This window comes from Rattus rattus, chromosome 6 (genome assembly GCF_011064425.1).
Source record: "Rattus rattus isolate New Zealand chromosome 6, Rrattus_CSIRO_v1, whole genome shotgun sequence".
In the NCBI taxonomy this organism is placed as follows: domain Eukaryota; kingdom Metazoa; phylum Chordata; class Mammalia; order Rodentia; family Muridae; genus Rattus; species Rattus rattus.
Genome location: NC_046159.1, coordinates 69,332,757 through 69,359,466, shown reverse-complemented (window position 1 = coordinate 69,359,466; position 26,710 = coordinate 69,332,757). Strand labels below are relative to the sequence as shown.

Below are 26,710 nucleotides of genomic sequence, written 5' to 3'. Positions count from 1 at the left end.
CCTGCCTACCCTAAGTTTCTGATATCTACATTCTTCTCTTTTTTACTTTCAGTTATAAGTTAGAATGGAAAAATGATAAAGGTATCTATAAAGGCTGCCTACTAGTCAGTTTTCTTAAACTTACAAAAAGCAAACATTTGTAATGCTGATATTTTCCTAAGTGTAAAAATATTGATGGAAGGAATTTTTATTAAGGAACTCCCCACAACCATCCTTCCCTGGGATCCTGATCATCTACTGTGAACTCACCTCAGCAGACACCCTAGGAAGACACTGACTCAAAAGAAAGTTTGTACTGTATTTTACATACAAAAAGCTGGCTGTCATAGCCTCCTTTCCTGCAGGGATGGATTCAGGCAATCACATACTGCCCTGAAAGGGAGTAACTGGATACTGTGTAAACCATGTGTTTACATTTAGGTACTTTTTTGATGTGACACACCATTGTAAGAACAAGCTAGCTGTTGTTTTCTGTGCAATTGGAAAAGATGGTGTTTTGCAACAGACTACAAAGCAGAGAGGGCTGACAATTATGTTGTTAATCTCTCTGCAACTAATACTTTTACAAAAATCTGAAAAAGTCCATTTATGACACTATAAAGCATATTGATATCTAATGTTTTAAAAAACAACTTGGGGTAGCCACTGGAGGGTCCCAGACGCCAGGGAAGCGAGAGGTTCCCAGGACCCAACTGGGATGACTTTAGCTGAAATGCACAGTCAAGGGGAGATAGAAACCTGAAGAGAACACTTCCAGTAGATAGGCCCGGTCCCCTTTCGAGGGATGGGGCTACCCACCCATCTCAAAAATTTTAACCCAGAAATGTTTCTGTCCAAAGGAAAGATGGGGTCGGGGGAATGGAGCAGAGGCTGAAGGAAAGGGCATCCCGGGAACATCCCCACCTTGGGATCGATCCTGTCTGCAGACACCAAACCCCAACCTTCTTGCTGTTGCCAGGAGATGCTTGCTTAATGGAACCTGGTGTGGCTTTCCTTGGGAAGCTTAGTCAGCAACTGACTAATGCAGATGTGGATGCTTGGAGCCAACCAACAGACTGAGCTCAGGGACGCCACCAGGGGAGCTGGTGGAAGGACTAGAGGAGCAGAGGGAGATTGCAACCCCATAGGGAGAGCGATATAGACTGGGCTGATCACTCAGTACTCCCAGGGAATAGACTACCAACCAAGGAGGGAACAGGGAGGGATTCATAGCTCCAGATACATATGTAGCCAAGGATGACCTTGTCTGACATCAGTGAGAGGGGAGGTCCTTGGTCCTGTGGAGGTCTGATGCTCCAGCGTATGGGCTTGTTGGAATGGTGGGGTGGAAGAGGGTATAAAGGTGGGGGAGCACCCTCATAGAGGCAAGGAAAAGGGGGTAGAGGACAGATGTGGGATGGGGGTTTGTAGAGGGGTACCTGAGAAGGGGGATATCATTTGAGATCAAGCTAAGAAGAAGGGGGAGGGGGCATGCTGTTATCAATAAACCTTTGGAGATTTGAAGGGAAGATGCTTACTTAAAAACATGTTATGACAAAAATGTTTTCGATCAGCTAAATCAGGTCATTTTTAGATAGCTAATAGAATTGGTATAAGTATTACTTTATCCTACCTAACTTCCCATTTGCTAAGTAATTTGATTTTCAAGTATGTTTTGTTTTTAATTGGTTTGAGATAGAGTCTTCTCTACGTACCTCCAGCTGTCCTGGAACTCGGTTTGTACATAGACTAAGCCAGCCTTACATTCACAAAGATGGACCTACCTCTGACCACTGTGTACTAAATCTAGAGGTGTGGGCCACCAGCCTAGATTCATGTTTTTTTTTTTAATTTTAAGACAGTTTGCTCAGCAATTCTCAACCTTTCTCCAGTTAGAAATTCACAGTATTTAAAAATTAGTCAGACTTCTCTCATAAAAGCAGTTACACTAATTGGCAACATATGTGTAACAAAGCCAGGGCTAGTCAGGTTCCCTTAAGATGTATTTGTGTTTTGCTAATGATAGCAATGAGTTTGAAAAGGAACTGCATCTGCCCATGTAGACATGAATGTTTTATTCAAAAGACATTACTTGGTGTGTTCATGGATTCATGGGTCCCTTGTGATAACGTCCCTTATTACTGTCTGCATCCTTACAACAGAGGCCAGTGTGTTTGGAAACATCAAGAGTGGTGAATCCTTTAAAGATAGAAGCCATATCTGATTCAGATTTCAATTTCTTCTAAGACTCTGAATATCACAGATACTCAAAGAAAAGAGCTAGATCAATATGTCTATCTGAGGAGTCAGTCCTTCATGCACTTTTATTCTAAAATATTTTGAAGAGAAACAACTCCTGAAAGAAACTGAGAAACGGTGTTCTGGAGAGAAGCGAAGTAAGGGATCTTTTACGGGGATGTAAAGAGTTAATAAAGCATGTGTCTTCTTCAGTGGCTTGGTAAGGAAAAACTGGCATGTGCCATGGTGGCTGCACTAAATGTCAAATATGGCATGGAACATGTATTTGCAGTTTGCAACTAGTTTTACAACAACAATCTCTGGGAGTTTTGCAACCTTCAATCATTTATAAAGAATGTAATTTTGTTAATAAAGTCAAATCAATGATGACCAAAAAAAATTGTTATTAACCACAAAGCTGAAATTCTTTTTCAAAACCAATTACAGAGTGAATAGTTTCAAAGGAAAAAAATTCAAGGTCCTAGAGTTTTGTTTGTTGGTTTGGTGTGGTTTTTAGGATGAGGATGAAGGAAAAGCAAACAAACTAGAAGTCATAGACATTATGGGATTAATAGCTTTTTACAGATCTTTGCTCTCTATAAATTTTCAAGCCAAACCTAAGAATTAAACTGTCACAAAGTTAATGCCAAGGCACTTATTCTAGGGAACTATTAAAAATGGTACTTTCTGCCTAGTGAGAAAGGTTGGAATGTTCTAATACAGCCATTTCGAATTTTTATGAGCCTAGAGTAGGAGGGAACATTCATTTTGCTTTTGTGAAGTTAATCTCTAGCATCTTTGCTATCCAAACTTGTGTTTTGTATGAACAAATTATACCCTCAGGTATATGAGTTCAGTTAGCATGGAATTAAAACAAAGGTATATTTATGCATGGGTGTATATATATGTACATGTGTATATATGTGAGTTTGTGTGATGCATCAAGGTAGTTATGACATGTGTGAGTTTGTGTACATGTGTTAAATAAATGTGTATAAATGTGTGTGTATGAGTGTGAGCGTGACTGTGTATGCCAGTAGGTGTATTGCTTTTTCTGTAGAATTTCCTGCCAGAATACTCCCCTAAAAAGAAACAGATTCACAAAATGTCATTAATATAATTCCAAAATATCTCCTGGGCCAGACCTGCAATTTACCAATGCAAATGTTTGACTCCAGCACAGAGATGAGAAGTAGGTTCCCCAACTATCTGGCTGTGTTCACCGCCTACCAGCATGCACAGAGAGGGTCGAGTGTATTTGTCAAGCCCTGTCTACAGAAAGGTGCCTGCTGCCTGATTGTCTACTTCACAGGCATGTTCCAGCAGGCTCTGCCAACCTGGCTCCCTGACAGCGTCTGTTCATTTTCCTGTCGTAGCATGCAGCAGCATTTGTACCACTAGGGTTGGACCGCACAGTGTTATCAGCAGGAGCCAAAGCCTTTTCTTGTTCAAGGTAATAATGAGATGCACAAAGGAATGGCAGGAAGAAAGGTGACAAAGAGGCAGGCCTCCAGGGAAGAAAATTAAGGAAAGCTTGGTGCTATTCACAAAGACTGAGATAAGACAACCCCCACTCCCACCCCCCACTCCCACCCCCCACCAGCTGCTTCTCTCACCCCTAGAAAATTTTGGACATTTGAAGAAAATGATAAGTTGGGGGAACTTTTTAGTTCTAAAACGATTCCTCTGTGGGCAAGGTAATGAATGACTACTTTCTACTGATCTGTAGGCAGTGCACAGAAAGTTTTCCAGGGGAGTGTCAGGACTGTGGTACGTGAGCTGAGTGAGACTGGGTGGGGAGCCTTCTGCCTTTTATTGAGAGTAATTCTGGAAAAAGAAAAGAAAAACAAACAAAAACAAACAGCAGCAGCAGCAGCAGCGGCAACAACAACCACAATAACCCTAGAACTAGCAAGCACCTTAGCATTGGTGGCTGACTATTGTTCTGTTCCCCATCACACAACTCTCTAATTGTCAACCATCCCCCTTAGATGAGAAACATGTGGGGAGTGATATCTTCAAAGTTAAGGCTTAACCTTCAGCAAACAAAAGTTCTAGGGTTGATAACATGTCTGAGTTCTTTTATCACTCAAGCCCTAGAAAGGGTTTATTTTAAATGAACATCTACTTTCAAATATCCTCAAAAGCTAAGTACCTAAGAACTGAAAAACAAGAAAGGCATATGAAGAAGGTGAGAGATTTGAAACTCAAATAAAGATTCTAGAGCTAGAGAAAGGAGCTGAGATGAAAGCAGGAAAGTATATAAGAAAGAACGAAATTTCCATTCTTCCCTGATTTATTAAGAACACTCTATATTTTCTGAAAAGAAGGCAGTCTGGACCTTAATGCCAAATGGTATAATTTGGTCATGCCTTGATGACTTACTCTTCTCAGAGGAACACTGAGAAACATTTATACTTACTTTGTAGAATTTTGGTAGGAGCTAAAGGAGAGATCCACACAGACTACAGACTGAGCATGTGTTAGCTCGTTTCTCCCATCTGCCTTGTCTTGTTCTCCATCATTGAAAACTTAGTCCTTTGAGTACCCATTAGATCCATAGATTTGACTGTGTTGCTCTCAGGCAAACCTTTAACACAGTCTGCAATGGGAATTCTCTGTTTCTCTATGAAACAGGAAGTCTGCAGGGGTTGGGGGAGGACTCAAATGCTGTAGCCTCTGCCAGAATCATCTCCACAGATAAAGTCACAGGTCCTGTTGGCCTGACTCTCATCAGCAGTGAGAGAATTGCTTCTCTCAGGGCTCAATCATCCCCTCCCCAACCCCTGCAGAGCAGATCAGGCGGTGGTAGGTGCTAAGCGACCTGCTTGGTGTTTGTGCCACTCACCTATGAGATGACCTAACACCTGTTCAATTAGAATCGGTTTCCTGATTGTTTCAAGGTTTTATAATTGAGGATGATGTTTCCCATGACCTCCTTCCCATTGAGACCCTTCCAGGTGAATCGGGGCTAAACAGGTTTGGTCAAAAAGCTCTTTGGAAAAATGCCCATGTGCTGGCAGTTAATCCAATCTTGAAATGGCACTGATGAAGTCCACTGAAACTCAGAATGACTTCACAGTCATTGGCATTTTTTAGCCCCCTCCAGCCTGGTAATATTCAAAGAGAAGAAAGTTACAAATACAGTGGTGAGTACCTCTGTGTTCTTTTGATTCCTTCTTTATGAGTCTTCATAGGTATGTGTTTGAAGCTGTGCACTCTACTGAGTTCATTATGAAGTTAATAATTCTTCTTATTTCACTACAAGCCTTCCCTTGAAAACACTCCTGTTCTAGTTTTATTTCTGTTGCTATGGTAAGATACCCTTCCAAAAGCAACTTGCGGGGAAAAGAACTTATTTTAAATTATAGCTCCAAGTTACATTGTGAGGTAGTCAGGGCAGGAATGCATTAGACTAGTCAGTCAACAACCAGGAGCAGAGGGAAATGGATACTACGCACCCGCAGACTTGCTCGCTCAGATCAAGTTTCACACTCATACAATACAGGATTGGGAATGGTACCACCCACAGTGACCTATGTGAATTCCCAGGCCAATTAGTTTAAGACAATCTCCTATAGACTTGCACACAAGATAACCCAATGTAGTCACCTCCTCATTGAAACTCTCTTCCCAGGTCATTCCAGGTTGTATGATATAGACAACTAGAATTTCTTCACATAGACATACCAAAATAAGTGATTATCTATTTTAAGGCATAAGTCAAGTGATTTAACCAATTCCAAGCCCCCTGGATAATTTAAGTAAACTGAAAATTCATCCTTCTTTTTAAAAATGCAAAATCTAAAATGGACTCTAAGCCTTTTTGTACAATCTGTTCAGGTTCTGAGCTCATCATCCAAAAGTTGTAGTTTTTCACCCAGTATCTTGAGATATTATTTTTTGGTTTTGGTTTTGTTTTTTTCAAGAGGCTGTTCTAATCATCTTTGCTAGAAAGACTGAAAACTCAAAGGCCAGAGAGACCCTGAATCAATGTGACTTTTACATTGCTGAGGTATTTCTTATCTTGTTAGCTTCCTCTGACTCTCTGGTAAGGAGCTTGTAAATGATTACCTGAGACAGAGAGAAAGTCATCCACTGAGGTGATGTCGTCCACAGCCTCAGTGAGTACTCGGACCTGCTTTTCCCACTGATCTTTGAAGACATCCATGTTGTCCTGAGCAACTTTACTCTGTGGCCGAGCAGCCAGAGTGAGGGCAGCATTGATGACCTATTGGGCAGAGAACACAGGGACACGATAGTCACATTCTGCAGAAGGGAGAAAGGAAGGTCAAAGCACATGTTGGAACTCCAGACTTTGAAGTTACTGCAGATAAATGATTTGTCACAATCCAGCACAATTAAAAACATGAGAGATAAAGGAAGCCATTAGCCACCATTATGTTTGATGCTTCTTTTGGAGAAATAGTAATTAGCCTCAGGTTTCAAAAAGTATTTGCTGGACAAATCTAATTTTTTTTTTAGCACAGATGTGTAAGAAATCTATCCCTCGCTTTCTGCATGTGCAAGCTTATAATTTACTTATTGAGATGAGGTAAATAGATGTAGAACATTTAAATCACAACCCCAAACAAACAGAATGAAGTCAACATGAGTAGTAATGAGGATAATTGCCACTATAATCCTGAGTCCACTGAGTGGCTACGGTCTCTTTTTGAGAAAGATAAATGCTTCAGGACTGGCAGTACCAGCTAAAAAATGATGGAGCTTTAAGAGGCTGTGGAGATAGTACAGTGGGTAAAGTGACTTCAACAAGGGACTGAGTTTGGATTCCTAGAATACATATAAAACGCCAGGAGTAGCAGTAGACACCTATGATCTGGCCTGACAAGAAGAAGAGGAAAGGCTCTCTGAATCACAGTGATCAGCTAGCCTATCCAAAGTTATGATCTTCAGATCTACTGAGAGACACTTGATAAAAATTTAAAAAAAACAATAAAATAGAGAATAATAGAAGTGGACCTCTGGCCTCCACATGCAGGTGCACACCCCTACACTGCAGAGAGAGACGTGGGCAGGGGAGGGGGAGAGGGAGAGAGAGGGGGGGAGAGAGAGAGAGAGAGAGAGAGAGAGAGAGAGAGAGAGAGAGAAGAGAAGAAAGAGAGAGAGAATAAGAGAATAAGAGAATGGGTTTATGATAGAGGAACCTGACTGCCAACATACCAAGTGATTTTTGTAAGCCAAATAAAGGACACTTACCTGGGGACACAGGCTGTCAATCTGGGTAGCTGCCATCCTGACTAACTTCACCCCTTCCTCATTGTTGGAGATGGAACAAGCCAAATTGGCAACCTGTGTGGAAGAAGACAAAGTGCAAAATTGAGTTGAAAGGAAGAAAAAAAATGGAGAGCTAGAAGTGAGCTTGTACGTTTTGGAAAGGTGTCATTCACTTCTGGCATCCCATCACCAATGTAATAAGGGCACTCTTCTGTGACAAACCATGGGATACTATTTTATCAATTTAGGCATGTCTAACCAGAAGACGAGCCAGCTAATAAGTAACTACTGCTTCGATTCCCAAGCATAGATAAACAGGGTTTAAATGAAAGTACTTTGGCCATGCCTCTCCTTTGCCCCACCCTGGTTTTTGCTCACTCTCTCTTGAGCCCCAAAATGTCACCATTATATAAAGACTTCTGTGATCTTGGCTGAATCCACCCTTGACCCTTTCCAGTCACAGAAATGCTACACATGAGGTTTTGCAATTCAGAGACAAATTATATGCTGAATTAGAGCTCTTTACAAATGGAATCCACATCTGCCTAAAGTTGCCAGTCTGCCAGTCACCCAACGCAGTGCACCCATGAGCAAATAAGCCTGATGGGAAGAGAGACTGGATGGTCCAGCAGGCACTGGTGGAATATATGGAAAACTAGATGGTCCTAGCAGACATATTTGGTTTTTCAAAAACATTAAACAATCCAAAACAGCTAAAAACAAAACAAAACAGAATTCAACTTCCCAGAACAAGCAGCTCCATTTAGGTGATTTTTTTTTCATCAAGGAGTGAGAGTTGGTAATGCAAGGTGAGATTGATTGGCCAAGGTCAACAGTACACAAAGGTGCCATTAAAACTCTGATCCATGTGATCAGGTTGCTGTCAAGGAATCAGTAGATTGAGGATTAGAGAGGCTAAACAGGAAGGGGATGAGCAGTGAAGCCTTGGCACAGCACAAGCAGAGCAAGGTGCTAGCAGAGGGACAGTATGCTGGTACCTCTGGGCCACATCATTTTGTACTCAGGATGTCTCTGGTCTCTACTTGGCAAATGCCCTAATGCTTGAAAAAATTAAAATGAACCACACATTGTATTGTTCCTAAGGTGAAGCGAACCTGAAGTGTGTTCTGTAGAAATGTGTGGAATGCAGAGCTGGGATGTGTGAAGACACTTAATCTCCATTCAGCCACATGAGTTCTTTGCAGACAGAGGAACATTTCCTTATCGGGAACTGGGAAGGCATTTATTGGGAAAAATACTTTCAAAGGTGACTATAATACACCATCATGGTAGGAGTTGCTCTTTGAAGATTAGTAAGAAAGATGAAAAATACATTGTCTAGTACAATAAAAATAAAAGCCGCCAAAATCACAGTTCCAATGAGTTATGAATATTATCTTCTAGTTATTTGTAATGGCTTTCCATATTACACTTGCTTTTTGAAATAAGTCTGAGAAAAATATATGCCTCACAGTAAGGGACACTAATGCCAATGAGCACAAAGCTTTTGAGAAGTAACAGGGAGACAAATACTGAGATCTCCCGGTTTCGGCTTTTTGACTGTATTTTGTTGTTTCTCTTCTGCAATTTGGTAAGAATTTGCGATTTTTGTATATCTTTTCAAAGATTAATTTTACTTTTAATTAGGAGGATGTATGTGCATTTGTGTGTGGGTGCAGGCAAGTGCCCTCACCAAAGGTATCGAATTCCCCTGCAGCTGCAGTTACAGGCAGTTCTTAGCCACCTCCAGGTGAGTGCTAGCAACTAAACTTGTGTTCTCACAAAGATCAGCACCAGCTTTTACAAGCTAAACTGTGCGGCCATCATTTTCTGTGTTTACTCACTGTACATTGTAAATGACTAATTCAGTGCCCAGTACACGTCTTTAATATGTGTTAACTGAATTGCTAAAGAATAACTGTTAATATGAATGTATACAAGTGGCTGTGTACAATAATTTGGAATATGACTTCTACAGGACACACTCAAAACAGAGTTATGACTATTTGGCTAAAGAAACTTCCCCCATACAGTTTCTGATCAGTCTTTACCTATGCTATGGTATTAAACAACAACTCCTACATTCTAGTTCTTGATGTGAACCCAAAATTTAGTCCTCTTTGTTTATGACAGCCCAAGAAAAATCATGATAGTATGGACATTTTTTTTCAGAAACAATTATTTACTTAAGTTTGGTTTCCAAATATTAAATTGATGGCCTTCACACTGATGTTGAATAACATTTTATGCCATGAGATATGGTTTTATGTGATTGTTGTCCTCACTTCACACTGGCATTGTTGGCCACTGGCCTATGAGGACAAAGGGAGTAGAGTTGGGATTAACAGGGTTTCAGAAGGCCTTTGAGTATAATGGAGATGAAGACACTCTGGGGTCAGCTTCAGGGAGACAGATCAACTTTATTTAGGGTGAATCAATAGTTGTATAGTTTTTTGGAAGGAAGTAGAAATATCCAGGGTGGGCAAAGGTCATTGGCTGAATGTTAAGGTACAGAGATGCCTCATTAGCATGAGGAAGCATTCCAGGGATCTCAGGTGCTTGCTGAACAGATTTCTTATCTGGAGAAAGAAAGCTGAACTTGTAGTCTTATCAAGGCTAAAGGACAGTCTGCAGGTAGAAGATATGGGGGGTTTTGAGCTACCCAGAGAAGATCAGAGAAGAAGTCCTGCTAGTAAAGGGAGTCCCCTATTTTGTGTTGAGTTCAGCAGACTATCAAGACAATGGAAGAGTTTGACCTTCAATAGCAGGACTCAACTCGTGACAGCTGATTATTCTGTACCATCCAGCCTTGGTTTGAGAGGCATAGTTATTGTTACATTTTAAAAAAAATCAGTAGGCAGTTAAAGAATGCTGTATGACACCAACATAAAAAAATCAAAGTACCCCAGAAACCAAGCTTGGGTTAATATTTTCTTCTCTCTCTTAAAAAAAAAATAGCAGCACTGTCAATGAAATAATACCTCTAATTCCTGAATGGCTATAAGAAAAAGGGAGATGGGAACAAGAACCAGATGGTGTGTCTCATGGAAGGGCATGGAGAGAGTTAGTGTTGATTGTCAACTTGACAGAATCTTGTATCACCTAGGAAACAAGCCTCCAGACCCATCTGTGATGAATTACTGAGACTGGGTTAGTTCTGCACATGCGGGTTAGGAAATATCTAGATTAGTTTAATTGCAGTGGGGAAGCTCACTCTAAGCATTGGCACCATTGTTCCCTGTGGTCACACCTTCCACTGGATTATAGAAAGTTAGCTGAGCCCAAGCATTTAGAATCCTTTTGTCTCTCATTGTGGCTGCACTGTAACCAGTTACATTAAGTGAATGCCACCATAACTTCCCTACCACAGTAGACATATCCTGGAACTGGGACCCAAATAAATCCATTCTCCCTTAAGTGGCATTTGCCAAGTGCCTTAGTAACCACACCAGGGTGTTTTAGCAACAACAGGGAAAATAATTAAGACAACAATAGCACTATCTATAAAACATTTTCTTCCAACCAAAACTATCTAAGACTGATCAATTTGTATAACTAACTAAACTTTGACAGAATATACAAAAGATAAAAACAAGTATAAAACAGAACATCAGGATTGCCATCATGAAAGTCCTGATGGGTGGAGGAAAGTTCATAATACCTTATTGATACGCTAAAAAATAAGGTTCATGCATATATGCAAGTATGTAAATCAATAAATGTATAAACTAAGGTTTATGAAACCAAAGAAACTTCAGTGTTGACCAAGTATCTGCCACTACTATGGAGTTACTTATATTTAGGAAGCATGATGCTGCCATATTGATTACTTTAAAAGAGAGATAGGGGGTAGGGAGGTGCTCATCAATTATGACCACGTACTGATCTTTTAGAGGACCCAAGTTCCATTCATAAAACCCATATCCAGAAAGTCACAATGGAAAAAATAATTCCAGGAAGATCTGATACCTTCTTCTGGTGTCCAAATGCACCTGGACTTAGATGCAAACACCTCCCACCATATAGTTATTTTTTCTTTATTTAAATGAGATGATCAAAATGTTGATGAACATAATAATAAAACGACTAGAATTTACTTAACAATAAGATGAAAAGAAGAAATAGTTGGATAGTTGGGGGTATAAAACAAATAAGGCCAGCCAGCTGTTCATAACTGTTGAAGCTGTGAGACATATGATGACCTATTATACATTGTCAACTCAATACATGTATATATATATATGTATATATATGTATATATATATATATATATATACACACATATATATGTAAAATCAAAATCAAAAAGATCTGGAGACATTTTCTTTTTACTTCTCTATTGGTTAAACAAAAGCTTAAATAGAAATTAATTATTCTATTATTATTAATTAGAAATTAAATAGAAATGCCTGAGGAGAGTTGGAATTGCAGCCTACATACAAGTCAGTGTGCTAGTCAAGTACAGAAAGGAATCATGTCCAGACCAGTCTGGTTATCAACTCCCTTGGAGAAGCTGGTCCTGGAGGGGTATGGAACTGAAAACAGCTGGACTCTTTCGAAAGTAAGAAATGCCAACTAGTTAAATTCAGAAGGTGACAAGCTTTTCTTCTTGCAACTTTTTTTGTCTCTCACTCTTTGTTTAAATAAACTCCATTGTGACTTCAGGCTAAAGAAGATGCTTACCACCCAACAGAACCCGGCTGGGGCAGACAGAGCTGGCAACACTGGGCAGAAGCAAACAGCTGGCAATCTCCACTGTTCTCTGATTATTTATTCTCTTTAATTTCCACAGATCCACAAATCCTAAGTTTGGCAGCCTCTATTCTGCAAAGTACTCCTATGTTTAATTCCACTTAAAATCAGAATTCCATTTACCTTCTATTCTATTAGGAACCCTACTGAGAGGATTCCAAACAGCAAGCTAAGGACTTTGGTATCTCAGAAGGCAGGATGTGTGCTTGAAACCCTTCGTGGATGCCATCCAAACTCCTACCTTTCTTGTTTTACTGTGGCTTGCACTCCTCTGCTTCTGTCTCAGCCACTGCCATTATCATGGCTCTGAACAGAATTCCAAGTATTTTCATTTTTACAACTCTGTCAACAAATAACCAATGGCTCAGTTTTCTAGGTAGCCCCTAATGCAGTAGTTCTGAACCTGTGCATCACAACCCTCAACCTTCTCACAGGGGTAATCTGAGACCAACAGAAAACACGCATATTTACATTATAATTCATAACAATTCCAAAACTACAGTTATGAGGTAGCAATGAAAATAATTTTATGATTGGGGGCTCACCACAACATGAGGAACTATATTAAAGGGTCATTGTATTAGGAAGGTTGAGAACCACTGCTTTAATTAGTAAAGTATCTTGAGCCTACTAATACTTCTTCACCAGCCTAAGAATGCTGCATGTAGTAAATGCCTCCTAACTAGTCCTGATCATCTATTCTTTAAGCACATGTTGAATGAAATAACAACCTACTTGGTTGAACACAATACCCTATTTTTTGAAACAAGGCTCATCACTATGGTCATTTTAGCACAATGTGATTGAAACTGAGGGAATGGAAGGAAAACTAATCTCATTAGACATTATAAAATAATGAGGAAAAAAAACATAGAGTAGACCATGAGTAGGGTATAGCCTTGAAGACACTATGCAGTCTGATTAAACTTGAGTCAATTTTGGATACTACATGAGTCAACCAAGCAGGGGAGATTATAAGGTGTCCATGTCCAGCTGGATCTGGCCTTTTCTTTTTCCATTTCTGAATTATTTATAGTTACTGAGACAAGTTATCCACTTGCCTGGGGGCCTAGAAAACATTAAAGTTTATCATAGGATATTAAATTTGCAGCTATTAAAATTGATGTTGGATGGGCCACAAGCATGGTGGGGAGAGCTGTTTAGTGAACTGATGGCATTATATCCATGCTGAAGAGGAAAACTTCTGAAAGAGAATTAAATTTGGGGTGACAGGTGGGAGACGAAAAGGCTGAGCCAGTGTTTTCTGTGTGGTGTCTGTGCATTAGAGCAAGCTGTCGTTGGGAAACAGAAGAAGCTTGGCAGCCATAGTTAAATCATGAGCTTGATCTCAGAGAATCTGAAGCATTAGGAAATATGCTTGGTTGGGAAAGTGCTTACTGTGGAAACAAGCTGTGATAGTCTGGGTCTGCAATGGAGGTAGATGTGCATGCAGATTGTTTCATTAAAGTCAACAAAGTGAATAATAAGTAAAGGAGACATCCTACTTTGATATCTGATCTCCAAAACACACACACACACACACACACACACACACACACACACACACACACTCACTACTCTCCAAATGTAGTACTCATTTCTATTAGCTCAGAACTCTTCAATGTATCATGGATAGTTCAATTAACCATCCTTCAATCTTTCTTTACTGACTGCTCTGTTAGCCAAGTTTTCTTTCTGTTCAGTGATTACTGTACTCTTGGCTTTACTGGAAACACACTGAGTAGCCAGGTGAAATAAAAAATACAATTAGCAAGCTGAGACAAAAAATAAAATATTAAGGAAAATTGGTGCCAAGTTTTCTAATATAGTAAGTTGGTTCTTGAACTCAGTTTGTACGTTGATTGGCATGTACATCCTAATGTAGTTAGCAAAACTAGCTGGTCAACATTCCCAAGATACTCCTAGAAACCTTCATCTATAAGTGTGTTATGAACATTTAAATGCAAGAATTCCAGTTTGGGGGCCAGAAGTGTACTTCAGCACATGGGGACACATAATGATCTTACAGAAGACCCAACTTCAGTTCCTATCACCCACACCGGTTGGGTCACAACTGCTATAAACTCTGCTTCCAGGGGTTCCATCTGATGACTGATTTTCACAGGTACCTGGATTCAACATGTGAATACCTACGTACAGGTATATACATTGGACCTGAATATAAACAAAAATAAATCTTGAAATAAATCTGAGTCTTATTTTAACACCAACAGAAACAAAGCAAACCAAAAGCCAGTAAGACTACTATACCTTAATTAAAAAATCTCAACTTGTAAAACAATTAGACACTTAACTCCAAAGAGATATGAGGTATATCTGAGTCACAAGAACATTTTTTCCTTTTTCTGACCCTCGAATTCAAATTATTTGTTGAAATATTCCTTGTATTTGTTTGATTCCAAACACTGAACATATTCCATGCATTAAACCTCCACATGCTTTTTCATTTTCATTAATTCTTATACCTTCATATATCAAAACCATATTTTAAGTAGAACATACGTTTGAAATGAAACGAAGTACCAACTCAGAGGTCCATAAAGCACTTGCTCCTTTTATAAATATTTCACCATCACAGTAAATTTGAAGATAAAAATGAAATTATTTACTATTAAAGGGAATGATTTATAGTTAGTCCTGTGCTCCTATAAAGCCAGAAAGAAGTAAGAAATCCATGAGATAGGTGGAATAAATAACAGGTGCACAAGGTTATTCTCTGTAAGCACACCAAGGAATACTTTGGGTTCCACCTGAAGATTTATCCACTTTCATGGGCTGATATAACCTACTATAAGAAGGAATTAATATGGATTTCAGCTTGTGCCTGGAAGTCAAGAGCCACCTAAGTCCCCACTCACAGCTGTGAAGCTATTTACAATTGAAGGCTGCAAGGAAAGGGAGAAGTGATTTTCTTTAGTATATTCTCTCTTATGTTGACCATGTTCTAGTGGATGTCCCCGGTGCTCATGCACATATGGATCGCCCTAATTAGACTCAATTAAAAGTTAAGCATTAATGAATATCCTAGTAAGAGCACCAGTGGAAGGGGAAGCCCTGGGTCCTGCTAAGACTGAACCCCCAGTGAACTAGATTGTTGGGGGAAGGGCGGCAATGGGGGGAGGATGGGGAGGGGAACATCCATAAAGAAGGGAGGGGAGGATTAGGGGATGTTTGTCGAAACCGGGAAAGAGAATAACACCGAAATGTAAATAAGAAATACTCAAGTTAATAAAAAAAAAAGTTAAGCATTATTCATGCAGAGAGGAACCTCCATTTTGAGGAGAAGACAGTGCTTAAGTTAGTCAATCCATGGTATCTGTAGGAATTGGTGCAAAGTACCTAAATAGAAGTGGTAAGCTTCTGCATTTAAATTATGCATACTATAAGTCTAAATAAGATCATTTAGAATGACTATTACACTGTAAGTATTGTGTAGATAGTTGTTAGACTCTATTGTTTATGGAATAGTAGCAAAAGATCTACTTGAGGATAGAGATGGCTTGGTACTTAAGGTAATTTATAGCTCTTTCAGAGGATCCATATCAAGTGGTTCACAGCCTCCTATAGCTCTAACTCCAGGGATATCTGACATGCTTTTCTGGTCTCTGTGGGCACTACCTATGTATATGCAACACGCACAGAAATACACATGCATACATGTAAATAAACATAAATCATTGTTTTAAAAAGAAAAAAATCTGTTCAGGTATAGTATAGATGCAGTTCTTCCCCTAGTATTTTGGATCTATGATTCAATGAATTCTTGGACACTAAACCTATAGATACAGAAATTCATGTTATTCGATTCTCCAGAGTATAATTTCTTGAGTTCTTTGTATACATTGGATATTAGCCCTACATCAAATGTAAGATTGGTAAAGATCTTTTCCCAATCTGTTGGTTGCCATTTTGTACTAATGACAGTGTTCTTTGACTTACAGAAGCTTTGCAATTTTATGAGGTCCCATTTGTCGATTCTTGATCTTAGAGCATAAGACATTGGTGTTCTACTCAGGAAAATTTCCCCTGTGCCCATGTGTTTGAGGATCTTCCCCACTTTCTCTTCTATTAGTTTTCAGTGTATCTGGTTTTATGTGGATGTCCTTGATCCACTTAGACTTGAGCTTTGTATAAGGTTCCAGAGAATCAAATAACCCTATTAAAATGGGGTACAGTGCTAAACAAAGAATTCTCAACTGAGGAATATCAAATGGCCAAGAAGCACCTAAAGAAGTGTTCAACATCCATCATAAGGGAAATGCAAATCAAAATAACCCTGAGATTCCACCTCACACCAGTCAGAATGGCTAAGATCAAAAACTCAGTTGACAGTAGATGATGGCAAGGATGGGGAGAAAAAGGAACATCCCTTTATTGTTGGTGGGATCATAAGCTGGTACAACCACTGGGGAAATCAGTCTGGAGGTTCCTTAGAAAATTGGACATAGTACTACCTGAGAACCCAGTTATACCAATCCTGGGCTATACCCAAAGATGCTCCAACATATCATAAGGATACATGCTCCAATATGTGCATAGCAGCCTTACTGATAATAGCCAGAAGCTGGAGAGAACACAGATATCCTCCTACAGAGGACTGGATACAGAAAATGTGGTATACTGATACAAGGGAGTACTACTCAGCTATTAAAAAACAATTACTACATGAAATTCTTAGGCAAATGGATGGAACTAGAAAGTGTCATCCTGAGTGAGGTAACCCAATCACAAAAGAACACACATGGTATGTACTCACTGATAAGTGGATATTAGCCCAAAAGCTCACAATACCCAAGATACAATTTACAGACCATATGAAGCCCAAGAAGAAGGAAGACCAAAGTGTGGATGCTTCAGTCCTTCTTAGAAGGGGGAACAAAATACTCATGGGAGGAAATAAGGAGATAAAGTGTGGAGCAGAGACTGAAGGATAAAGGCCATCCAGAGACTGCCCCACATAGGGAACAATCCCATATATCTCACCAACCCAGACACTATTGCAGGATGCCAAGAAGTGCATGCTGACTGGAGCCTGATATAGCTGTCTCCTGAGAGGCTCTGCTAGAGCCTGACAAACACAGAGGTGAATGATCGCAGCCAACCACTGGACTGAGAACAGGGTCCCCAGTGGAGGCATTAGAGAATGAACTGAAGGAGCTGACAGGTTTGCAACCCCATTGGAAAAACAATAATATCAACCAACCAGACACCTAGGAGCTCCCAGGGATTAAACCATCAACCAAAGAATACATATTGAGAGAGAAACCCATGGTTTCAGCCACACGTGTAGCAGAGGATGACCTTGTAGGGCATTAACAAGAGGAGAGGCCTTTAGTTCTATGAAGGCTCAATGATCCAGTGTAGGGGAATGCCAGAGCAGGGAGGCAGGAGAGAGTGGGTGGGTGAGCAGAAGTAGGGAGAGCAGTGGGGTGAGTTAGGAGTTTTTCAGAGAGGAACCGGGAAAGGGAATAACATTTGAAATGTAAATAAAGAAAATATCCAAGAAAAGAAAAGAAATAATAACAATAAAATTAAATTAAAAATAAAAAGTAAAGAAAGAAATTCATGTGTAACCTGTTTTAAAAATTCATAATTTGATGAGTATTGCTGAGGAGATGAAGGAGAGGCAAAGATAAATAGTGGTAGATTTTGAGGTTCATAGATGGCTCAGAGGTCAAGAACTCTAGCTGTTCTTTCAGAGAATCCTACTTCAGTTCACAGCTTCCATATCGGGAGGTTCATAGTTCCTGGTCACTGCAGCTCCAGAGGACCTGATACTTTCTTTAGACCTCCACAGGCACCCCTACCCCCACCCCCATAAACACATCAATAAAAATAAAGAATAAAGGAACTCTATTTTATGCTATAATTAGCACATTTTAGTCTAACCTTATGCATAGTTTGTAACAGACAATATCTCTGTGTCTGTTGATGATACTTATCTCGTTTTCTAAATATCCTTAAATTTCTATCCAGTTTCCTATATTTATACTTAATTTTTCCTAATTTTGTTTTACTATTTGGCAAATAATTTCCCTTTCATTACGCAGCTAATGGAGGTCACCTGTGTTTACTATTGCCCACACAAAAGCAGTCGCTTCTGGCTTCATTTTGGCTCCTGTCAGAGGTAGAAACTGTGAGTGAGGGAGCTTCCTCTGGTGCTTGTTTTCATTGGACCTCGCTGCTGGCAGAAGGTTCTCCTCAGTGATTAGACTTGAATTCTTCATTAGCACCTTATTCCCACCATCTCTTCTCTCTCACCATGACATCTTACTGCCCATGTGACTATCTAGTCCATAAACTACAAGCAGACATCAAGACTGTTTCAGCAGCTGCTTCCCATTAGCCCAGATATACTGTCAACCCCTGCAGGACAGAAACCACCAATATAACTAGTACATAGCTATGATTAGGACAGTGGTTCTCAACCTTTGGATCATGACCCCTTTGAGGTGCAAATGAACTTTTCACAGTGGTCTCCTAAGACGGTTGGAAAGCATCATTATTTATGAGTCACAAGAGTAGCAAACTTACAGTTATGAAGTAGCAATGAAAATAATTTTGTGGTCAGGGGGAACACCATAGCATGAATAACCATATTGAATGGCTGTAGCATTAGGAAGGCTGAGAACCAATGGATTACTGGAGCTCAATTACATTAAAAGTAAGTAAACAGGTAAACCCATAAGACCACAAGTCCCAGTCATGTTATGGAAATGACAGAAACATTCAGTTTTCTACAGCTGCATCACTGTCAAGCACACCCCCAAATTCTATGATCTAGAGTTGGGCAAGTGATATATTCTCTGCACAACCGTTTTTCACAATTAAATATCAAGTAAGCACTTGGCAGCTAAGAGCCAAATGAACCAGATGCACTATCCTGCTACACAGAACTGCAGAGAAATTTCCTTCCAGTCCCATCATTAGTCCTTGCACCCTTGTCTGTAGTTAGACACCTATGACAACACAAATCTGCATGTCTAGGGCTCCTCTGGGATGCAAAATAGCTCCTGTGCTTGTGTTCTTGGGGATACAAGCACTACTAGCAATGCTGTGTGCATGCCTCTGCCTAAATTAAAATGATCAGTCTGCCCTAGTGACTTTAATGGAGGTAATCACCAGCTCACATTCATGAACAAATTGATGTGCCTGCTTTCTCGCTGAATCACTCAGCATAAATCTATACCCTTCATATATAAAAACCTCAGTGGCTTAAAATAATGCAATAAAACATCACCTAATGCGTTCTTGAAGCTGCTTCATCAATAATGTGCTGTTATGTGAAAAGGATAGTGGAGGCTTCTTTTATGTTATCTAAAATCATGCAACAGATGTAATCCCCTTTTAATTACCAAAGACCTCCTGAGATTTCATTCTCTCCAGCTTCATATCAAGGAGGTGAAGTATCATTACTCCTTGCTATTATTTTCCTTCCCACAGTCCCATGAAAAAAGTAGTGCACAAAAGATGTCAATCTTCATATATGAAGGCTAAACACTGGTAGTATGGGAATTTGTCTGTAGTGATGGATATGAGTTACATAAAGCCCATCCAGCGTTCAATGTCTTGGGATATAGGATTATTTGTAGAATGAAGATCCTTATGAGTAAGTGAGAAAGAACAGTTTCTTCCTGTAGCCTGTTGACAAGTGGAAGGATAGAGTCAAGACCACCACTTCATGTCTAACCATCTTAAACATTAAAAGATCTGCCTTTTTGCACTGAATTTCAATTTAATGAGAGTTAGGCCAGAGACCTCATTTTGTTCCAGATTGTCTTTGGGGATTTATGAAGAGTGGAACTGTTGTAGAAAGTACCTCTATCAATTAAACTCCTAGAAATGTGCCAAAGTAAATTCTCTGAAGGCAACCTATTCGCAATGAACAATACGAATCAGGTACACTGTCTACACAACCCTCACTATTCAACATGTACTATTGCCTTATGCCTTATTATGTGCATGTGGGTGAAAACACCTAATATACAATTAAGTATACAGACATACATAAATATCCATCTCCAAAGAAGCTTTCCGCTGAGCACTGCAACTCCATGAGACTTGACCTGATGCCCTCCTTTGCTCTCCACAGGCACCACTGCCCCATATACATGCACATTAGTAAAAAAGAGAGTGCTCATCCTTGAGGTAGCCATGGGTCCCATAGAGACTTACACATAGACAGCCCCACTGTCCTGAATTTTCTTGAATTCCTGTCCTTATGAGCCCCTATTTTGGCTAAGACTTACTCTGGGTGACCTATAATCAAACAGTCAGAATCCTTGGTGGGAAAAAAACAAAGTAACTGTGTATGTAGTAAATTAATGTGGCAGCTATATTTCTAGTTCGTTCCCAGTAACAATACAGATTTATTTCAAACCTCGATACCTGTGCAGTCAAATGATTTACCTTAAGTCCCTAAACTAATCTGGCTACCTCCTTGCCATGATCCTAATAATACTTACAATTGTGGTCTTCCATTCTCCACTTGGACTCTATGAACTCTTTCCTCATTCCTCCTCATGGCAGACCTCCTCCCCCCTCCCCCTCCTCTCTCTCTCTCTCTCTCTCTCTCTCTCTCTCTCTCTCTCTCTCTCCTCTCTCTCCTCCTCCCTCTTTCTGTTCTTCTCTCTCCTTCTCTTGGCTGTCAGAAGTCCTAACCTATTCTTTCTTCTGCCCAGCCACTGGGCGATCAGTATTTATAGACAAGGCAAAGAATAAATGGTAAGAATTGTTAATTCAATTTTGAGAGAGGAGATACTTAACATAAGCATTACAGTGCTGTGTCCAGAAAGAAAGAAGTTATTAGGGAAGAGAAATCAGCATTTGGATAATAGAAGGATAAATTTTACACAGCACAAAAACATTAGGCCTACAGGACTATTCACACAGTTCATATGTTTTCCTCCTATAGAATATAACAATTAAAGTGCTCCTTAGAAACTCTGAGCTTTCCTGAAAGCTTTTGAAAAAATACATAAGAACAAAGAATTTTCCTCCTTTAGTTTCATCTCCAAATCTTTAGTTTTCTTCTTTCACTGGTTTTGTAAATAAAGTTTTAGTGTTCTTCTGGTCTTGTAAATAAAGTACTACTGGAACACATCTCTTTCAATGTATGTACTGCCTGTGAGTACCTTTGCATTACAAAAGCAGAGTTGATTTGTAGTGACAGATAGCACATAACACACAAACCAAGAAGAGGGATTATCTACTCCTGTACTGAAAAGGATTGTCAATCTCTGGTGTAGACAGAAACTTGGTCAGAATCAAGGGTTCATTTATACAAGCCTGTCCAATACTCTAAAGCATCTACATGATGGGAATTAAATAGAGTATAGATTATGCTATACTGTGTCATAATTAATTATTTTTAAAGTTAAGTAGATAAGAGGCTGGGGAGATGGCTCAGTGAGTGAATACTTGCTGCTCAAGTGTGAGGACTGCAGTTCAATCCCTGGAACCCATATAAATATCAGGTGGTCTTAGCGACCCCATGTGTAAGGATAGCAAATGGAAAGTTAGAGGCAGAAGCCACAGCAAGCTGGCTTGCCCGACTAGCTCAAATGGTGAGCTGCAGGTCCAATGAATGATGCTGCCTCAAGATGCATGTGGACAAATGAGCAAACACTGGGCATCATCCTCCATGCACAGCCACAATGCACATGCACAAGTGCACACATCCATGCATCTAAACACATGTGCAGCACATACCACACACATGGCCTAAACAAATAATAAATGTAAAGTGGTTAAGAGGATAAGAAAGAGGTATATATATTTTTAACAAACAAAAACGTATATAGTTAAAGTCTACTTATCAATATTTAATGGTGTAAGACCAGTAAAAAAGTAGGAATAGCAACAGGAGGGTCACATATGGTACAGCCTTTTAGGATGCCACCTAAGCTTCAAACATGTGCACAAGAAATTTGCCAGTAAATCGTCAAAGAAGAGAAAATCTGGGTACACAATTTCTCTAACTGTAGCACTACCCATTCCTGAAAGAGGAAGATCACTCCAAAGGCCTCCTTATATTAATGATATAGCATCTTCTGCAATCACAGTCTCTTGATATTTACTTTTTCTTCAGTCTCCCTATTTCAGCTAACTTCAAGACATTATCTCTATCCTAGGCTTTAGTCAAGTACATAAGTAATCTACCTATAGGATCCAGACTATACCCAACAGAAGGTAGTAACCCCTAATAGCCCCTAGGCAAAAATGCGTGCATTCATCACTGTAATTGGGTGCTGTAAGAATGGGAAGAACTGTGAACTACACACTTGCCATCCGAATTCAGAATTCACTTAGGTGGGTTACATAAGCTTTGGGAAGATGATGAGTCATGTACTCTACCACACACTGAAAGACCCTAATGAATTGACCAGCTTGAAAGTTCAAACCTTTTAACAGCTCCCTCTCTGCCCTTCCTACTTGCAAATTGTCCATCCTCCCTTTTGAAGTGTATCCTGTAACCTTCCCATAGCCCATCCCCCCTCAAATTAAAATTCTTCCTTATCTCTGTCCCTCTATTATCTCTTCTTGTATTTCAGATTTGCTCTCTTGCCTTCTTCAAGATTGCTCATGGTGCTTTAAATCTCCTTTTAGTGATCCTGTTGGAATATGGATGTGAAGTATGGTTCCTCTTTTCCATATCACTTCCCAAGGAGCAAACACACACATTTCAGGACCAGGAAAAAGCTGAAGTCCTTCCATCGTCTAGGGGTAATATCATGGAACTCTCTATATGTACTTAATTTTAAGTTCATTATACATATCAAGTAAAATTATGACAGAGGTACAGAGCCACCTATATGATGTCCCCAGAAATCATCTCCCATATATTGACATTCATCAGTATCCTCTGTCAACATCTGTCTTCATGAACTTGCTTCATGATATCTACTTCCGTTTCTTTGCATATAGTCATCTGCATTCTTTTAGAACAACATCATTCATACAGCAGACACTCTCAACTACTTATCATCACTGCTGTGGCCACCAGCACTTCATGCCTCTGTCCTACAGAGAGGTGAAGCCTCTGACAAGCTTAACCCATACAAAAGTCTCTCGTAATCTGAAAAACTTCTTATTGAATGCCAATCATTCATTGCTTTCTTTGGAGCACATGCTTCCAAGAAGAACTCTAAGTATGCCAGTCTTGCTCACCATTCGAATCTAAAGCATTCCTATAATGACCAGAGACAGAGTCACAGCAGTGTCCAGACACTAGACAGTAGAGTTAGTTTATAGTAACCTGGGAACCCTGTTGGAAAGGACTGAAGCAGTGAAATCCTTTTTTCCTTCCAAGGTGACCCACAAAGGGTAACCTCTGCCTCACTGGGCAGCAGATGTAGCCATCACAGTCCTGAGCCATGGCCAGGGAAGGTCACAGATGCATCCTGGCCTCATTCTCTGACTCTTGGGAGATCATCACCAGGTCTAGATGGAATGAGCAGCTGTACTTTTGTAAGTGTCCACAAACTCACAGCCAAGGTTATTCCTGTCACTAATGCCCATAGGATCAGTCCTAGCCCATAATGGCCTTCAAATGTGTAGGAAGCTTAGCAACTTCCTACAATAGAATTGCTTTGCGTTCATCCTCAGGAGGCCTTCTTTTTTCTTCCTTTCTTTTAGCTGAGTCTGTCATCTAACTGAATGGCCATTTGATTTGACCTTTCAGTGTGCTCAGTGATATAAAGCTAACGATGGCATTCTGACTAATATTTCCAGAAAAAAAGTGAGTAATAGGGAAATTCTATGCATCTTGTTCCTGTTTAGCTTTGTGCTTTCCAGGTAGGCTGCTCATTTCATTAACTGAGAGCTTTTAGCTCAAATAGGTTCTCTCCGAGGGTGCAAGTTTATGGAGCATACCTCATGTGCCTACATGGGGGAGGAGCTATTTGAAGATCATCAGCGTTAAGTACAAGATAATTTGAAGATCCTTTTGACACTCCTAGAAGCCTAAGTAAAATTTTAAAATGTTTAGCACTGTTTTTTTTTCACCATAACAGGATAAATTATGTACTTACAAATGATTTTCTCAGAAGCATTATTTTGTGTTTAAATAGAAGGAAAATTTGGCCATAAGCTATCAAAATATATATGAATGTGATCTTCAAGCTAAGAGTGCTCTTACCTTTATAAGCAATGACTTACCACAAGCTGAAAAATGATATGCTCCCTGACACATAAGGTCAAAAATAGTTAACTCCTCATAGCAACAAGTTTTCCAGCACAAGAAGTATAATGATATCCTAAAACTTGAGGGATAGTTAAGTTCCTACCAGGGTACTAGTTGCCCTGAGCATGCCTGTCCTTCTGATAGCCACTGTCTCTGACTAACACCACCTATGCTCACTCCTTCCTCATCTCATCTCTTCAAATATTCAAGTATCTCTCACCTTTGCATTCTCATACCTTTATTCATGTTTACTCAAGCCTGATATCAACAACCATGATTTTACCATATAAAGCTTGTTCAAAAATATTAGCTGTTTCAGGGACTAAAATGCTACGAAGTTGGAAAATGACCCAAAATGATATCATAGCGTTTTAAAAGCATCCACAAAGAATCTGTGCAAAAAATCCATTAGAGGAAGTACCTTTAGAATATGGCCAAAACATCCTAAGGACCAACTTAGAAGAAAATAAGAGTCTTGATGAATATGTTAGGATATGATGAGAGGCTACACTTTTTATGTGTAGGGCCCATTCAATTTGTCATGTGCCGCCAGAATGGAGCCTGGATTAGCTTTTCTGTGTGAGATTCAGATAGAACCTGGCTATTCAAAGCACTGAGCCAGAGAGATGCCTAGGCTCCTAGGCCCCTGTGTAAAAGCGGGATATGGCAGCATATGCCTACAATTCCAGCACTGGGAAGGCAGAGATTGGGAAAAATCCCTGGGACTTGCCAGCTAACCAGTGCAGCCAATGAGGAACTTAAGTTCAATGAGAAACCTTATCTAAAACATAAAGTGAAAAGCACAACACACACACACACACACACACACACACACACACACACACACACACACACACAGGGGATGGGAGTGGATGGAGAGATTGAACCAAGCATCAACCACAAGTTAATTACAAAGGCATGGTCTGAAGTCATCGGAAACCTGTCTGTCCGAAATCTACTAAATCAGAATTTACTGTAAAGATTCCACAATAGTTCCCAATGTTGTCTTGATTTTTTAAAGTCTGGGCATAATGCAACAATCTGAGATGCAAAAGCAGATGCACTGCCACACAAGAAAGCATTCTCTCAATGCTGCCATGCCCTCCTAAGTAAAATGGACGTAATGAGTCTAACTCTCTTGATGAGAATGTTTATATGATATCAAACACCAAGTGTTCCATAGAAGATTCATTGCCATCCTTATCATTAAGAGAGTCACTACTGCATATAAGGATAGGGTGAGGAAAGTCATTTGACAAAGGATGTCTGTCTGACATTTCAAAGCCTAGTCTGTTATTTTCAGCAAACGATTTGGCACTGGCTATAGTAAAGTAAGCCAGCAGTTCAGATAGAGACACAGAATGCTTGACTCAGAAGAGACCAATCGAACTGACCTAACCTTACATGCACACTTTAATAACCAAGAGCAGTAATTTAAAACAAGATGTCCGAGTCTTAGCCCTGTGGGCTTTAGAATGAGCCATGTACACCCCTGGGTTATTTTGTTATTTCTCTCACATAACTTGGAATAGAGCCAAAGCTGAAGCTAAGGACAGCAGACTTAATCCAGGGAAAGTTGACTTCCCTTTCTCAGGCGCTACAGATACACCTCCATTTACCAAAGATGAGCCTATGATGAAGACATCAGAAAACATTCCCTTGGTTATGTAGCTAATTTTCTTCAAAATTGAGATCAGGTTCTATATCTTTCTATTTTGGTCCTCTGAATATTTAGATATGCACCAAAAACTCCAACAGCTTTAGAAAATATAGACACTGATGATCCATTCTCCGGATTCGACATTATTGGGGATTTTAAAGCTCCCTCAGAGAATCCTAATATGCAACATCTTCTCATTCTAAATTTAATCTGAATTTGCTCCGAACTCCTTTAGAGCATTTCCAATTGAAGAGATGTCTTCTTTTCCTTTCAGAAAGTTGGGGTTTCTTTGTTTTGTTGTTGTTGTGTTTTGTTTCTTTCTTTGTTTTTGTTTTTGTTATTGTTGTTCGTATCCTATATCCACCACCATCATCTCATAAAGGACTTAGCTGGGGAGAAAGATACTTCTCTTTTCTTCTGCTTTCTAAGTTCACACAATGATGCAGTATAGCCTTTTGCTCTAGGAAGAGGAAATTCACCCAACTGCCATCATAGCAAATGAATACAGTGGCCTGGTAACCATAGTGACTTTCTGAGTAGATCTGTTGCAGCCTCTTTAAGAAGTGAAATGAAGCTACTGATACTCCCTACTAGAAGGAGAGAAGGAAAGTTCAGAGGACCCTTGCTTCCAACCTCAG

The 26,710-nt window shown here is 39.8% G+C and overlaps 1 protein-coding gene across 4 annotated transcripts in view; it reads right to left on the bottom strand.

The window, feature by feature from the left end:
- Positions 1 to 26,710, bottom strand: part of Ctnna2 (catenin alpha 2) — a 1,084,017-nt gene that overhangs the window by 101,831 nt on the left and 955,476 nt on the right. For all 4 annotated transcript variants that reach the window (XM_032906324.1, XM_032906321.1, XM_032906322.1 and 1 more), the window contains 2 exons: positions 7,438 to 7,530; positions 6,292 to 6,448 (listed from right to left, as the gene is read on the bottom strand). In XM_032906324.1, the coding sequence (XP_032762215.1) occupies positions 6,292 to 6,448; positions 7,438 to 7,530 (250 nt within the window). The remainder of the gene's footprint in view (positions 1 to 6,291; positions 6,449 to 7,437; positions 7,531 to 26,710) is intronic.